The sequence below is a fragment of the Erythrolamprus reginae genome, chromosome 4 (genome assembly GCF_031021105.1).
Source record: "Erythrolamprus reginae isolate rEryReg1 chromosome 4, rEryReg1.hap1, whole genome shotgun sequence".
In the NCBI taxonomy this organism is placed as follows: domain Eukaryota; kingdom Metazoa; phylum Chordata; class Lepidosauria; order Squamata; family Dipsadidae; genus Erythrolamprus; species Erythrolamprus reginae.
The window spans coordinates 62,524,927-62,542,669 of record NC_091953.1 but is presented as its reverse complement, the minus strand read 5'-3'; the positions used below and the strand labels follow the sequence as shown (position 1 = coordinate 62,542,669).

General features: G+C 41.9%; 1 protein-coding gene across 1 annotated transcript; it reads right to left on the bottom strand.

Annotated features, from left to right (window-relative positions):
- Window positions 1-4,792: 4,792 nt before the first annotated feature.
- Window positions 4,793-17,168, bottom strand: LOC139167136 (lebercilin-like protein). Its single transcript, XM_070751557.1, has 5 exons — window positions 16,772-17,168; window positions 14,768-15,276; window positions 13,771-13,908; window positions 13,277-13,370; window positions 4,793-5,013 (listed from the first exon to the last, which is right to left on the bottom strand). The coding sequence occupies exons 1-5, from the start codon at window positions 17,166-17,168 to the stop codon at window positions 4,793-4,795; spliced, it is 1,359 nt and encodes a 452-aa protein (XP_070607658.1).
- Between the last annotated feature and the right edge of the window lie 575 nt (window positions 17,169-17,743).

Sequence of the window (17,743 nt, the reverse complement as noted above, 5' to 3'; positions counted from 1 at the left end):
AATCCAGATGGGCGGGGCGAGCGGGCTTTTTAAAGGCTCCCTGCTGCTCTTCCCCTTTTCCTGCTGGCTGCAAAGGAGAGCAGACCGGACCTGATCGGAGCGACTGAAGAAGCACCAGTGGCTGAGGAGTTTCAACTTAAACGGCCAGTATCTTTCTATTTCTTTTGCTGGGTTTTGGCAAGAAGAAAAGGGCTTGTTTTGTTAGGACAGAGGAGGTTTAGGCAAGAAGGAGGGGGATTTTCCTCCCTGGGTGCCTTTAAAGCTTTGGCTTTTTCTTGTTACAGTACTAGCCTTTTCTTGTGATTAATGTCAGCATGAATCGTATCTACCTTTGAGTAGCTGTGGTTTTTTCTTTTACCGTGGTGTTCCGGTGAGGAGGAGAAGGGCTGAGTTTTGTTTGTGTGTTGTTGTTTTTCTTCTGAGACGGAGGGCCAGGAGGATCAGACCAGGAGGCTTTTTGGTATTATTTATTCCTGAGTGCCGTTTTAGCTACCTCCTTCTTTCCCCGGCCATTCTATTGCCAATTTACCAGCAATAATTGTTTGCTTTTACATCTTGCTTTTCCTAGATTTAGTGCTTATCTGTGTGCTAATATTGTTCTAGCTGCTTTTTTCTGTCCAGTTCTGTTAAAATAATAACAACAACAACAATAATAATAAAATTGAAATTAGACAAGAGTGATTGGATTAATCTCTTATAACAATTGTTACTGCCTTTTTCCCTTGCCATTTATTTTGCAAATGTATTTTTTTTGGGGGGGGGGAGCCAGGTTTAATGAGTTCAGGGTGCTGCTCCTGGAATTATTACTAAATTAACCCTTGCTTTTACATTGTGTGACAATTGCTTTGCAAAATTAAAGTTGTACAAAGAAGGGGGGATTTGTTTCTTTAAATAACTCTGCCCAATATTACTGAAGATTACCGTAGGTAGAAAGGCCTACTGGTAAATGCTGCTTTTCAAAGCATCCAATTTTACTCAGGACCAGAACACTGGGCTACAGGCCGCTTGTTTGTTTTTGTTTTTTAATTTAGATACCATTTTTTTTGCATTCACCAGAGTTTGAGTTTATTTAACAGTGTGCTGCTTGCTTATTTAATTGCCTTTGAGCTCTGTGTTGGGATTGTTTGATTACATCCTCATTTAGCATGTGTGAATTAAGATTGGCCTCCTCTCCTACACTTAACAGAAAATTTGTGTTTTAAAGCTACATGCTGAATATTGAAGTTTTAATAATTTGTACTGAAGTTATCACCTGTTTTCTATATTCATTTTCCTTTTAATTGTCATAGTCACGTCCAGTTTGTTAGTTTTAACCTCCTTAGTTAAAACTAAGGAAGTTTTATTAAAGGGATTTTGGACCTAATCTATGCTCGGGGCCTTTTAAAGCTTAAATTTCTCTTTTAGAACATAAGTATCATGGCCCCCAGGAACAACAAACGGAAGAACATGCAACATACTTAGAACTAAGACGCCTTAAACAAGATCTAAGTATTGCCCACAAAATTCTATGTTGCAACATCCTTCCTGTCGGCAACTACTTCAGTTTCAACCACAACAACACAAGAGCTCACAACAGATTTAAACTTAATATTAACCACTCCAAACTTGACTGTAAAAAATACGACTTCGGTAACCGAGTTGTCGAAGCGTGGAACTCATTGCCGGACTCTGTAGTGTCATCCTCAAACCCTCAACACTTTACCCTTAGACTATCCACGGTTGAACTCTCCAGATTCCTAAGAGGTCAGTAAGGAGTGTGCATAAGTGCACTAGAGTGCCTTCTGTCCCCTGTCCTATTGCTGTTCTATATCTCCTATATCATTCTTCTTTCCTATATTTATTCTATTCTTTCACTGATATATTTTATTCCTATTTCTTCTCTTCTCTTCTTTCTTAGATATATTTTACTATGAGTATATCCTCTATAACCTTCATTATATATTTACTATATGTATACCCAATATAACTCTCATTGTGCAATGGACAAAATCAATCAATAAATCAACAAATAAAACCTGAGGCCTCCTCTCACCCAAAACAGAGAGCTGTGCCTTCTTATAAGGCTAGACAAGAGGCAGTGGCTAATAAGGGCAAGGAAAAAAAGCGGGAGAAAGGAGAATGAGTTAGATCTACACTCACAAATTCTCCAATATTGTAGACAGGATGGATTCATTTGAAGAATGGATGAGATCTGGAGGCAACAGAGTGCCTGAGGCTACAGATGCCACCTCTACAGGATCAACAGGCGAGACTACAGGCACAATGGGTCTACCTGCGGAAGCAAGTGGGCAATCAAGTGGCCATGTGGACAACCAGCAAGGATTGCAGAGTGGGCAGGTGCAAACCAGGTGTGAGTCCAACCAAAGCATGGGCAACATGGTAGGCACACAGGATGGAGTATACCCATTAATACAGTTAGTGCACAAGTATGGGCCTGCTCCTCTGCCACAGATGGACTGACAACAAACACACATAGTGTTACACAGAGTGTACTTAATACACAGGAAGGCAATCTGCAGATCCCAACACAAACGCCACAGAATGGAGCCTCTTAGGGAGGCAACACTGCACCTTCTTCCGACGCAGCTGCTGTATCGTGGGGATATTCCCCCACCATGTTAGGGTTTCATTTGCATCAGTCAGTGAAGGAAAAAATATGGTGGGGCGAGTACGTAGACCTATTCTCTCGTTTAATCAGAGTGGTACCTAAGAAAGAAAAGGATGAGGAGGGAGGTACTGAAAAACAAAAGAAAACAAAAATAGATAGGAGCCTAAGCTCTTGGTTATATGATTATATGGCATACTTCTACGTCATGATAGAGAAAGATACCAGTCAGGCAAAAGCAATGATGAAGTACATGGATACTATAATAAAAACTCACTTTGAATATGACGGCCCCGCATGGTTGCAGTATGACAAAATGTTTTGGATGTGGGCTGCAATTGACAAAAGATTGTCCTGGGATGTACTGGTGAATGACATATGGATGCATGTAACTCATTCCTGCCCCTCCCGAAAAGGGGAGCGCACAGAAAGCGTCCATCTGATATTGACAAGCGATAACACGCCAGCCGCATCCCGCACTTGGGCAGGGCAGGGGGTTCACTCTCCCCTGCTTTGCCACGAATTTAACTCCAAGGGTTCATGTAGCAGACACCAGTGTAAGTACCGACATGGTTGCGCTAATTGTGGGGGCTGGCATATAACATATGCATGCTCTAACATAGAAACGGCAGGAATGGCCAAAATAAAAACAATGGACACAGATTTAAGCAGCAGAGTCAGGGAAAAGGGCCCGAGTCCAATTAGATTGGACAGGCTCGCCTACTGGCTCCGGGGATATTCGGCTAAAGATCAGGCTAGAGAGCTATGGGAAGGCTTTATGGATGGCTTCAGGATTCCATACCAAGGACCCAGGAAAGTTTTCCTAACACATAGTTTGAGGTCCATAAAGGATTTGGAGGATGTGGTGCGACAAAAAATAAAAAGGCCGTTTTGTTTCACGCAGTCGCGACTACACTGTTTTTTGGTACATTTCGGATCAGTGAGGTTTTCGCATCATCTCGCTATGATAAGTCATTCATTGCTTTCTGTAACAATGATCTTTTCATTAGCATCGAAAGGGTACAGCTGCGTCTTAGGCAGTCCAAGACTGACCAGATGTGCAAGGGGAATTTGGTTGACCTTTTGGGCACATCCTGTAAAGTGTTGGCACTGACACAGTTTAAAGTATACAGGGGTAGTAGTGAAGGGTACATGTTTTGCCACCAGGACGGTTTGCCATTGACAAAATGTCAATTCTGGGCAGTCACAAAAAAGGCCCTGTACAAAGTCGGGGGGAACCCCCAACACTTTGGGGCACACTATTTCAGGATAGGGGCAACTTCCTTTGCAGATTCACCAGGTTGCCCACCTGAACAGATAAAGGCCATAGGCAGATGGAAATCCACAACATACAAAGGCTACATCAGGGCACCGGAATAGATGCCACGGTTGACTCAGGATATTAACTCTGTATTGTTTCTCTTATTGTTACAGGTCCTGGCCCTGCCCTGCGACGCTGCGTGCAAATGTCCACAGAATTGCCCGCTGTGCTACCCACCGTTTTGATGTGCGCCCATAGCACATGGTCTTTTGGTCCGGAAGACGAGCTGCAAATTCTCACTGGGGAACACAGCTGTCACTAAGTCGATGGGCCAAAGTTGATTGGTTTGGGCGCCGAGGTCTCCAGTGGGATGGGCTGTTACCTGTACTGAGAGGTTGGAGCCGCAGAAGGGCCGGACCCAGATGGTTGGCACTGGTGTGTCAAGTCAAGGAAGACCTGCAGGTGTTGCGGAGCCTATAGCCCGACACACAGTTAGTGTGGTCTAATATTCTGCCGCGGAAGGTATGGAGAGGGCAGTGGACAACACCAGAATGTGGGTAAACAATGCAGTAGGCAAATTGTTTACAGCTTCTGGTGGTGTAGTGACAAGGCACCCGGGTAGTCGTTTGCCTGTGCCTAACCTGTACAGGGACGATGGGGTTCATTTGTCGGATGTCGGGAAAGACATCTTCCTATCAGACCTGCAGAGGTGCCTGCAGGAGCTGGTGCAGGCTTAGGGGAGAGTCAGGTGGGCCATGGCAGTAGTGGGGCAGAAAAGGGTATCAGTAGCAACTGAGTGTGCTCCTTTCGGCAACTTTTGCAAGATGGTTGGCTCCCCTTTTTCCACAACTCAAGCTGCCATATACGACCAGAGCGGTGGAGAGGGAGTACCCATGGGGCTCACTCACATCATTTCCGGTTCCGGGTTATGGAGGTGAGCCCTCCCACACACTGGGCGTGGCTTTCAGGGCTGGACGTAGGCTTTGGATAGCCTCACACTGCCCAGGCAAGGAATTACACCCATTTAGTTGCCCAAGTATGTTATTCATAGGGTTTTCCGCCCCATCTAGCCACTTCTGCAGGTCTTTATTACCCAGCTCATGTGTCCGTGTGTCATTCAGTGTGCAGTGCAATTGTACTTCCATATCTAGTCTCAATTTCAAAAATACGTCTCAAATTGTCTATTTCCACTATAATGTCTAATTTGGTACCACTGGAAGGTGCGAAAGGTTTAATCTTAGGCATTTTACTTCTATGTTTTTGCAAGTTCCTTTTGCTTTAACCATCCTAATCCTGAAACAACATCCTAAAGGATCTCTTCCTGCTGTATTTATCCCCATACTATACAGTTATTATTTATTTGCTTCACACTTTTTATGATTATGCTAATTACATTTCATGCTTTCTCCCCACACTGTGATGCAATTCCTGAGTAAGGATAAAAAGTCTCTGTAGACCGCAGCCATTATAGATGCCATAGCCCCCACGTCAAATGCTGAGCTACAGGCTTTCATGTGGCTTCTCAACTTCTATTCTGTTTTCCTGCCCCATAAGGTGTCTGTTGCAGAGCCACTGCACAGACCTCTAGACTCGGGAGCCAGATGGCACTGAGGCCCCGCAGAAAATCTGGCCTTCTCAGCTGTCAAACAACTTCTGGTATCAAACTCGCTACTTCCACAATATTCTGAGCAGCTTCCTCTAGTTTGGCACGTGATGCCTCTGAGTACAAAACGAGTGTGGTATTAAGCCATCAGTTGCCTAATGGCAAGGAAGCACCCAATGCATTTTATTCAAGAACTCTAGCTAACCCAGAAGGGAATTACAGACAGGTAGATAAAGAGGTGTTGGCTCTACTAGCCGGGGTATGCCGTTTCCACCATTACTTCTATGGCCGCCAATTTATGTTGGCAACTGATCATCAGCCGCTATTGGGCGTACAGGCTAAGAACAAGCAGTCACGTCAGGTGATGTCTTTGCACATGATGCGATTGTCAGCTTTCCTAGCCAATTACGAATATGATTTAGCATACTGGCCAGGATGAAACATAGTGCATGCATATGCATTAAGCTGCTGTCCGCTATCCGCCAGCCTCAAAGACCCAGACCCAGCTGCGAGACCGCCTTCTGCCGCATGAATCCCAGCGGCTGGTTAGGTCCCACAGAGTTGGTCTTCTCCGGGTCCCGTCGAGTAAACAATGTCGTCTGGTGGGACGCAGGGGAAGAGCCTTCTCTGTGGTGGCTCCGACCCTCTGGAATCAACTCCCCCCAGAAATTAGGACTGCCCTCACCCCACCCACCTCTGTCGTAAGGCTTGGGGGAAATGAGACATCCCCCCCCCCCTTGCCTATGTAATTTTGTGCATGATATGACTGCGTGTATGTATTTTATCTATTGGTTTTTTTTTTTCCTTTTTAGACTTTTTAATGTAAAACTGTTATTTTAGATTTTAATTATTAGAGTTGTTGCCATGTATTGTTTTTATCACTGTTGTGTGCCGCCCTGAGTCTACGGAGAGGGGCGGCATACAAATCTGATTAATAATATTATTATTATTATTATTATTATTATTATTATTATTATTATTATTATTATTGGCTATCTCTGAATTAAACCTGCCCATAACTGCATCCGATATAGACATGGTCTCAGCAAGAGACCTTAAATTAATTAGGCTCCTGTCATGGGGCCCTAGAGGGTGGCCACAAGGCAGGGGCCCTCATGACTTCCTTCCGTTCCAAACTAGACAAAATGAATTATCAGTCTACTGTGGACTGAGTGCGTGGTGATTCCTCAGTCATTGCGTAGCCCTATATTAGACTTACTACATAAGGAATACCCTGAGGTAGTTTGTATGAAGTCATTGGCATGTAGTTATATGGCCAGGCATTGAGATCAAAGGGGCTATATGTCACCCATGCCAAGAGCCTCAGATTTGGGAGACTCTACCTGCCCCATGGTCGAAGCTTCATATAGATTTAGCCAGCCCTATCCGTGACCAATTTTTTCTGACTGTAGTGGATGCTTTTTCAAAGTGGTTAGAGGTTTGTACCATAACATTTACTACATCTGAAGCTATTATTCATGCACTTTCTAATCTAATAGTGATTTGTAGGTTCCCTGACCCCATAATTTCAGATAATGTGCCTCAGTTCACCTTGGTGGCTTTCCATCATTTCCTTGATTCTAAGGATATAAAACATGGATTAATCGCCCCTGACATCCTTCTGGAAACGGTCAAGCAGACCTAATTTGCAAAGCCCGCTGCAACAACATAGCCAAAAAGTCTTCAAGAGGTTGTTAATCCTATGTAGCCTCTGCTCTGGTAATCTCACACTAATAACCAGAGTACAGTGGTCCCTCGATCATCGCGAGGGTTCCGTTCCAGGACCCCAAGCGATGATCGATTTTTCGCGAAGTAGCGGTGCGGAAGTAAAAACACCATCTGTGCATGCGCAGATGGTGTTTTTACTTCCACCGCCGCCCGCCCACCCCGTTGCTCGCGCCTGGGGTTTCCACGCGCGCGTGCCGCCCGCCCGCCCACGCTGTTGCTGGGGCCACTTCCCAGCTGGGGAGCGGAGCTGGGGTTTCCCCAAGCGCGCGCGCGTTGCTGGGGCCGCTTCCCAGCTGGGGAGCGGAGCTGGGGTGTCCCCAAGCGCGCGTGCACCGCCCGCCCGCCCACGCTGTTGCTGGGGCCGCTTCCCAGCTGGGGAGCGGAGCTGGGGTTTCCCCAAGCGTGCGCGCGTTGCTGGGGCCGCTTCCCAGCTGGGGAGCGGAGCTGGGGTTTCCCCAAGCGCGCGCGCACCGCCCGCCCACGCTGTTGCTGGGGCCGCTTCCCAGCTGGGGAGCGGAGCTGGGGTGTCCCCGCGCTTCCCAGCTGGGGAACTCCACCATCTATGCATGCGTGGCTATAGAAAAAAGGCACGCATGCGCAGATGGTGGAGTTTACTTCCGGGTTGAAAACTTGCGAAATAGCCCTTTCGCGATGCTCGAGGACGCGAAACTCGAGGGTTCACTGTATACAAAACTTTCACCAGACCAATCCTTGAATACAGCTCATCTGTCTGGAACCCATACCACATTTTGTACATAAGTAGTCTAGAAAATGTCCAGGATACTTTACTAGAAGAGCCCTCCATGCAACTAAACTTACAATACTAGGTTTAGAAAGCTTAGAACTATGTGGCCTTAAACACGACCTAAGCACAGTCTATAAAATCATCTGCTACAATGTGCTTCCTGTCAATGACTACTACTTCAGCTTCAACCACAACAATACACAAGCACACAACAAATGCAAACTTAAAGTAAAGCACTCTAAACTCGACTGCAGGAAATATGAGTTACCAACTCACTACCAGACTCTGTAGTATCATCACCTAACCCCCCAAACCTTACCCTTAGACTATCTACCGTTGACCTCTCCCGAAGAATCGTGTATGTAAATATTGTTATAACGTTGTATACCACCAATATGTACTTGACAAAACGAATAAATAAATAAAAATAAAATAAAGTCTGCTTGGTAGCTTTGTCTTACATTACATGATTAGGTCTTACAAGATTCAAGAGCCAGTTGTGGCTAGTTAAGTTCATAACAACATAAGAACATAAGAAGAGCCATGCTAAATCAAGACAAAGCCCATCGGATGAAGAAATATTTCCCTTTATTTGTCCTTGTTTTCTTACCTGTGAGCTTTAGGGAGTGGCCCCTTGTCCTAGTATTGTGTGATAGAGAAAATAATTTTTCTCTATCCACCTTTTCTACCCCAAGCATGATTTTATACACTTTGATCAAGTCACCCCTTCAACGCCGTCTTTCAAGGCTGAAGAGATCAAGGCGTTGCAACCTGGTTTCATAAGGGAGGTGCTCCATTCAATTAAGTTCAATTAAGTTTGGGATCCTTAATATTGTGAATTAATCTGTTTGGATTTTGACTTTGAACCATTTATTGATATTTTACCAAAAAGGTAAAAGGAATATGTGGAATCATGGCAAAAGGAAGTTGAACACTTTAGGTTCTGGTGAGCTGTGGCTTGAACTCACTGTACCTGGCACTTCTGTAGCCTCTGTGGCAATAGGCTGATGACTAGGTGAGTTACAAGATTAAGAGGCTGGAAAGAGCCCAAGTCAGTTATGGCATTTATTATTTTTGGTAAGTTTTTTAAACCTCTGATTTGTATTTTGCCTGACTATGGACCATTCAATCAAGAAATGGTTTGCCATTGCCTCCATCTTAGGACGGAGAGAAATGACTGGCTCAAGGTCACCCAGCTAACTCCATTCGCAAAGCAGAATTGGAAACTATACTCTTTGGTTTCCTTGTGGATGGTGTTAACCAGTACACTAAACTGGCTGTCCATTAGTTAATTGGGTGCCACCATATGTGCTTTGATTTGTGCTGACAGAATTATGGGCAATGCTTGCTATCCTTACTTTAATCACTAAAGTCATTACTTTTAATCATGACATATTAATTGATGTGCCGGTGCCTGGAGGCTATTGGGGTCTGGATGGGTGTCAACAGACTCAAACTCCACCCTGACAAGATGGATTGGCTGTGGGTTTTATCTCCCAAGGACAATTCCATCTGTCCGTCCATTACCGTGGAAGGGGTCTGCAACTTGGGCATCCTCCTCAATTCAGAGCTAACATTAGAGCACCAGCTTTCGGCTATGGAGAGGAGGGTGTTTGCCCAGGTTCGCCTGGTGCACCAGTTGCGACCTTATTTGGACCGGGAGTCTCTCCTTACAGTCAGTCATGTCTTCATCACCTCGAGGTTTGACTACTGCAACGCTCTCTACATGGGACTACCTTTGAAAAGTGTTTGGAAACTTCAGATCGTGCAGAATGTGGCCGCGAGAGCAATAATGGGCCTCCCTGGGTACATCCATATTTCCTCAACCCTCCACGGCCTGCACTGGCTGCCAATAAGTTTCCGGTCACAATTCAAAGTGTTGGTTATGACCTATAAAGCCCTACATGGCATCGGACCAGAATACCTACGGGACTGTCTTCTGCCGCACGAATCTCAGCAGCCAATTAGGTCCCACAGAGTGGGCCTTCTCTGGGTCCCATCGACTAAGCGATCTCGTCTGGTGGGGCTCAGGGGAAGAGCCTTCTCTGTGGTGGCCTCGGCCCTCTGGAACCAACTCCCCCCGGAGATCAGGACCGCCCCCACCATCTTTGCCTTTCATAAGTTGTTGAAAACTCATCTTTGCCACCAGGCATGGGGAAATTGACACCTCCCCTAACTACTGTTTTATGTATGGTTTGATTGGGTTGTGTGATTATTTTATTAATAAGGGTTTTTAAATTATGTTTTTAGATATTGGATTTGTACATTGTTTTATTGGTATGAGCCGCCCCGAGTTGTCAGAGAACAATAACATCTACTATTGAATAACTCTAACTGTAATGCGAACTTTCAATGCCCTGTGAAATGTTTTTCTGGCTACCTACCATTACAAGTTAGAGCATCGTCCTCGCAAAATGATGGGAAAACATAAAAGTCTGGGATGCCGATTCACACAATTTCCAGCTAAATGTGTTGTATGTCCGCATGGAGTTCCTTTGAAAGTATCTCATGTTTTAGCAATAGCACTTAGACTTCTATATTGCTTCAGAATAGTGGGTTCTGGATTAGTTTGCTACTGGTTTGCGCACCTGCTTCTGCACATGCGCAGAATGGTCCTGTTGGGTGGGCGGAGCCTCCCGCCACTGCCGCTACCAGTTCTAGGGACTGGTCCAAACTGGGAGCAACCTACTGCTGCTTCATAGTGCTTTACAACCTTCTCTAAGCAGTTTACAGAATCACCATGTTGCCCCTCAACCATTTGGGTTCTCATTTTATTGATCTCAGAAGGATGAAAGGCTGAGTCAACCTTGATGTCTGTCAAGATTCAACTTCTGGCTTTCAGCAGAGTTATCCTGCAATACAGCGTTTAACCACTGCACTGCCATAGCTCAATGTTTAGAATGCAGTTGAAATGTTCTCCTCATTGGTTGAGAGTTGCTGCCTGTCTAGATGGCTCTGTTGCACCCATTTCATCTATAAAAGTCTGGGATGCAAATCCTCATAATTCTTAATTTTCTAAACTTTCACTTGTTCCATTCTATCCTTTATCTGTTTAATATCTCCAGTTAAGTGTTTTATTTCCTCATGGAGTTCCTTTGAAAGTCTGTCAGGTTTTAGCAATAACATTTATATACTGCTTCATAATCCTTTTAAACCCTCTAAGGATTAAGCTCTAAGCCGTTTACAGAGTCAGCATGTTGTGCCCAACAATCTGGATCATCATTTTACTGACCTCGAAAGGATGGAAGTTCGAGTCAACCTTGATCCCTGTCAGGATTGAACTTTTGGCTATGAGCAGAGTCAGCCTGCAATACTACATTCTAACCACTGCACCACCATGGCACAGTAGTTACAATTCAGTTCAAGCTTCATTCCCATTGCCTGAAGTACTTCATTTGTTTTTATATATATATATATCTCTAAAAAAGTTCTTGAACTTTTTCTGATAATCTTCTTTCAGTTATATCAGTACTCTGACTTGTATCCATTATCCAAAAACATAACTAAAATTTAAAAATTAAAAGTCTATAAGATTAATTCCATATAGTCTAGCAAATATAACTATTGCAGACAAGTTACAAGATTACAGTCATTGCCTCCCTCCGGTGGTTAAATAAAACGTCTGAATAAATTGCAAGGAAATATTATTTATTCATAGGAAAGAAACAGGCTTCAAGGAAATCTTATTCTGAGATAGAAATTGATAAATATAAGTCACAAAACATATTTTTCAAAATTAGTTTTATATTTTTTTTCTATAAAAATGTTCAAAAAGTTAACAAAGGTTTTTTTCAATGGTAACTACGGAAACTACTAATATTGCCTAGTTCTTATACTATGTAAAATCTATTATCTAATATATCCTAGTTCTAATGTTACTATCTGCTATCTCCTAGTTCTAATGCTACCATACCTAATATCTATGATCTACCGTAATATATCCTAGTCCTAATACTAATATCTAATACTTAGTTCTAATGCTATCTCATATCTACTGTACTAATATTGCCTAATAGTCATGTTTACTATCTAACATTGCTTAGTTCTAATACTATCTAATATCTTAAATCTAATATATCCTAATTCTAATATGATCTGATATTTATTAGTTCTATGAGTTTGACTAGAATTACACAATGCACACAATCACTTGGTACTTAAAATGCACTTTGGACTATACAGTTTTGGAAAAAGCAGCTTCTTTTCTCCAGGCAGGATGTGACTGTTTTCTCCATGGGGAGTTGAAGAGGTGTGTTTTTGTCTCTCCTTTGGAAATCTGGCATGTGAGGGCTCGTAATTGGTAATGGTGGAATCTCCTACAAAGCTGACTATTTCTCCCTGTTGCCTGTTCCTTGGTCTTCTGCATGTTATGGGACCTGTTGAGGGATAACTCTGATGTAAATTTTTTCACATGTTTCTCACATATAGTCTCACATATTCCTCACTTCACAGTTGCTTTGCATTCAGAGTTATGATGCTCCTCCTAAAGCATTTACGTTTTGAGTATGACTCAATTTCAGAGTTCTGATTTTACAAACAAGACATTCATTTAACAAATACCTCAAAAAAGTTTTTAAATCAGATTGGTCATATGGGTGTCTTGATTTATTACCATCATAACTTATGGTGAAAATTCTGAGCTTCATTATAGTCATAATTTGAGGACTGTGTATATGGGATAGGAGCCACATGAGAGGAAGATGTGAGATAATCTCTTCAGGGGCAAATGCAAGGGGATTGTTTCATGCTTCATGGGACAAGGCAGTGATAAATTACTCGTGTTGAAAAGTTCAGAGTTGTGCGAAGGGATTAGAAATAACTCTCCTTACTAATTCAGCATATGTTGAATGTATATGAGGGAGGTGGAATTGGGGGAAAATGTGTGTGGCTTTAGATTTGGAGCAAGAAACAGCAATACAGTAATGTGATCTTTAGTGAGAGTGAATAAACAATTTCAGTGCCACAGCCAGGTTTATATCCCAAATTAAAAGGCTCCAGAAGTCATCAAAATATGTCAGACTATACATGGATTTGATTGAATATAATCTATATAGCACACACATACACTAAAATCTTAAGAAAGAGATTTTGAATTTAGTGAGCTTCCTTAGTAAATATCCCCTTATTCTCCCCTTATCTCTCACTTCTAGAGAGAATGACAAGAGTGAATCTGTTTAATCAGGACCCATGAATAACAGATAACAAGATAAAGAAAGAGTTCATATAATGCAGTATTTCAAGGAGAAAATACAGCAAGCATTTGAAATAGTTTTGACATGACAAAGAATTATCATATCTTTATTTAACAATAAAGTATGAAACACTCTGTGCTACCTTTTGGGGAAGAACATGAATCGGTTTTCTCCGGCTGACCTTTACGCATCCGGTGGGCATAAATATTTGTTATACCGAGTTCCCGTTCTTTCTCCTAAAGAAATGCATTATTAAATTTAAGTTGATAATATAGTTTATTACATTAATGACAGTTCTTTAGGGTTCATACATTTCACTGTGTAACTCCCCCCAGTATTTCATTTTATTTATCTGTATTTTAAATATTTCCTTAGGCATATTTGTACTGTTTCCCCACTCAATTCTCCATCAGTACAGGCCTTGAGTAACAGGTTTAAAAAACACATTATTTTCATATTGGCAGACACGTTTCAAATAGCACTTTTTCCTAGAAATGTGTGCAAGTGGCTTAACGTGAATTAATACATTACATTTCTCCAATCTACAGTTTAGAGGTTCAGTTCAAATGTGTATTAGTGACTAGCATCTTGGATGCCTTGTGTGGTAAGCCAAATTTTATTTAAGCTTCTAAATACCTTAAGTTTCAACTTCAGTGACTCCATTTCTCTTTCTAAATTGGCAGTCATTGACTGAGCTTCAGTTGTCTTTGTTTTCTCAACTGCTAACTGGTGTTTAAAAGAGGTAGTTGTCAATGAGAGCTGCTTTTCCAAATCCTAAAAAAAATTACAAATAAATAATCAATAATGTTATTCAATATTTGCAATCATATTGAATTAGAAATTAGAACAAAACAACTGAAATTTTATTAACTGTTTCCAAAAAGATGAAAATCCTCAATTTTTGAAATGGGAATCGACCTACATTGTGGAAGAATAATATCCAAAATAACATGTATAACCAATAATAAGGTCATATGAGGCTTACAATTTGTTCAATTATAATAAAACCAAAATGCTTTATTTTTCCCTTGGTATGATGCCAAATATGGTAGGTTTAGTCAGTATACAGTTGTAAATGTGCTGGCTAGGCTCATATTATCAGAGATGGACTTTTTCATGTGATTAGTGATTCTTTTCAAAATGTGTATGGTTTGCTGATTGCACAGTGGAAGATAGGATAAGCTACACGCCACCTCCATTTGCCTGTCATGCTCCAACACACACCTGCAATGGCAGAAGCCATGCCGGCCTTGCCATTCCCATTTGCGACACTCCCCCCCCCAGCCCTCCCGCAGTGGCAGAAGCCATGCCGGTCTTGTCGTCGTCCTCTTTTATGGGAACTTCTTTGTGAATCCCCTTTGAGGTGCCCGTTGTTCTGGTCCTGGAACCCCCAACACACTCTTTCCTGTCTGCTCCACAGTGGCCATGGCGCCTGCTACTCATCCTCCCTTGGGTCCTGGTGATATATCTGCTATGGCCAGGGGAGGGTCAGAGGAGGAGAAAAGCTGGCTGTAAATGGGCTGAAGCAGGTGGCTGGGGGCAAAAGAGGTGTGGACAAAGCTTCATGCCTAAGTGTCCTGTTCTGCTCACAGAGCCTGCTGTGAAATTCTAAGCAATGTACATTGCATGTTACCTGGGTTCTCTTATCACTAGCTTCCAATTTTTGGGTAAGTAATTTTAATTTACGCTGAAGTTCTCCTCTCTCTTCAAGTTTTTTGTCTTCAGAAACTTTCTTCAATGCCTGCAAGGCGTCCTTTGTTTTTAAGAGTTGAACCTCAACATCTTTCAGCTTCTTGGAAGCTCTGCGCTCTTCTTCTTGAGACTTCTGGAGATGTTCTTTTAGAGCCTGCATTTCTTTGGAGTGTGTGGTCAAAAGATCGGGCAGATTAATCTCTGCATTTTCGTAATTCCTGATTACTTTCAAATGTTGAGATTGAAGACGCTTCAACGTATTATTTTCCATAGCAACGGTCTCCAATTTATTCTGTAGAACAGCCACTTCGTTTTTCAGTTGTTTAATTTCATGATCCCTTGCTGACAATAGACGACAAGCCATGTTATTTTTGTCTTGAACATTGATGTTATGGTCAATACTAGATGTGGTCTTCTGCTGAGGTTTCTTTTTTAGCAATGTTTTACCTCCTGCATGGAAAAAATATCAAGATAGCATATTAGATTAAGCAAAGCACTTAATTTTACATAAGTCTCAGAGTTAAATGCTGAAATATGTATTCAGTGCATAGATTCACTCCCTTTTATGTATTATCTTGAGTCAATCTCTAATGCAACTGTTTGTTGATTAACCTATTGTGAAAAATCATACCTGAACTGACATAATATTAGCTGTTGTAAGACATAAATGCTATACTCACATAATATGCTAAAACAGTATTTTGATAGCTTTAAAATGCAGTGATTGGTCTCATTCATATAGATGGGAGGTTAAACAACTAGCCCCGTGGTACAACCGAAATAATCTGGAATTGAACACACTCAAAACTATAAAATTATTGGTAGACCTTAGGAGAAATCTGCCCATACTTTTACCTCTTACAATACTAGACAACACAGTACGAAGATTAGAGACCTTCAAATTTCTAGGTTCTGCCATATTTGAAGACCTAAAATGGTCATCTAACATCAAAACATCATCAAGATAGCATAACAAAGAATGGTCTTTCTGTGCCAACTCAGGAAGCTCAAACTGCCCAAGGAGCTAATGATACAATTCTACAGAGGAATTATTAAGTCTGTCATCTGCACCTCTATAACTGTCTGATTCGTTCTGCAAGCCAACAAGACAAACAGACCGCAGAGGATAATCAGAACTGCAGAAAAAAATAATTACTGCCAACTGGTCTTTCATTGAGAACCTGTATACTGCATGAGTAAAAAAGAGAGCCGTGAATATATTTACTGAACCCTTGCATCTTAGATATAAATTGTTTCACCTCCTACTTTCAGAATGATGCTACAGAGCACTGCACACCAAGACGACTAGACACAAGAACAGTTTTCTCCTGAACACCATCACTCTGCTAAACAAATCATTCCCTCACCGATGTCAAATCATTCACTAAGACTGCATTGCTAGTACTATTAGTCTTCTCATGGTTCCTTTCACCCATCTCCTCCCACTTATGACTGTATGACTGTAACTTTGCTTGTATCTCTATGATTTATATAATAATATTGATTGTTTCCTGATTGCATATTTGAACCCTATGACAATCATTAAGTGTTGTACCTCATCATTCATGACAAATGTATCCTTTCTTTTATTACACTGAGACCATATGCATCAAGACAAATTCCTTCTGTGTCCAATCATACATGACCAATAAAGAATTCTAGTCCAGTCTAGTCTATGCTTGGACTTCAACTCTAGAATTCCTCAGCCAGACATGTCTAAAGCAGGATTGCTAGACCTGGACTCTAAGCTTTATACTAAACTGCCCAGACAGACAGATGAATAGTAGAGTCCTTAAAGAATAGAAGTGTCAAGGTAGCTAAGCAAAAGTGCAGTTATAGGACAATTGCTTGATTTTCAGCAAAGGCTTAGCTGCCATTAGTTCAGTTGGAATCTGCCAACCACCATGAATGCAGCAGTGTTCTGGATAACAAATGGCCTTCTTACCTTTTGTATGGACATCAGTTTTCTTTTTCTTATCTGGTAAGATCCACTCTTTAGTTTGGAGTTGCTGGATCCATGAGATGGTGAAGCTGTCAGGCCCTTCCCTTGGATAGGATCGAGAGCAATTTGAATGAAAATCTCCCCAATTGTCCGAAGAAGTTCCACAAATGCTTTCCTTGCTGCCATTGATAGCTGTTATTGAAATGTCATCAACCAGTATATCAAACTCAGTGGAATCGGTAAACTGAGCACTTCCAAATTGGCTGGAACATTTGCTAGAGTTACTGTCTTTACTGTTGCTGCTGCTCTTAATAAACTCAGTTGGAGAATCGTTAGAGCTTCCACTTATTCTGCATTCCTCCTGGAAAGTAGGATGAGGAACTGCATCACTGGAAGCCATCATTTTAATATTATCTATTATGGCTGAAATTATATATAATATATAATATATATAATGTCCTCCCCACGATGCCCAGGTAAGAGGCTTGTACCCGAGGTCCGTTTATGCACGTTACCCGGTTCTTGCCCTAGAAGTGGCTGTTTAGAAGTGGCTGTTTAGATCTTTATTACTATGGCAACTAAAGAACCTCTTCTCTTAGCATCATGGGACTTGTAGGGCAAAATTGAATGGAAGGAAACGATAAAATAACAGATATAATGGAAGAGTTTTCATAATTCCATCATCTCCAGTTTTTTCCTTACTCTCGGTGTCCCATAAATTATGTTTTTCTATTGAGCATAATACTCCTTGATCTGAGGCTATGAAAGAGGACATGCTCATTTTCCCTGATCTAATCAAATAGCAAAGAACTTAACCTACAATGTTGGAGCATTTTAGAAATATTATATTTTATGCAGGGTATATCCCAAATTCTATGAGGGAAGCCAAAAAAAAAAGGATGTAAATATATGCATGCCTACATTAGTGTGGGTTCCACCAAGTTCCAGTTCCCTGTTTATGTAGAAACACCCAGC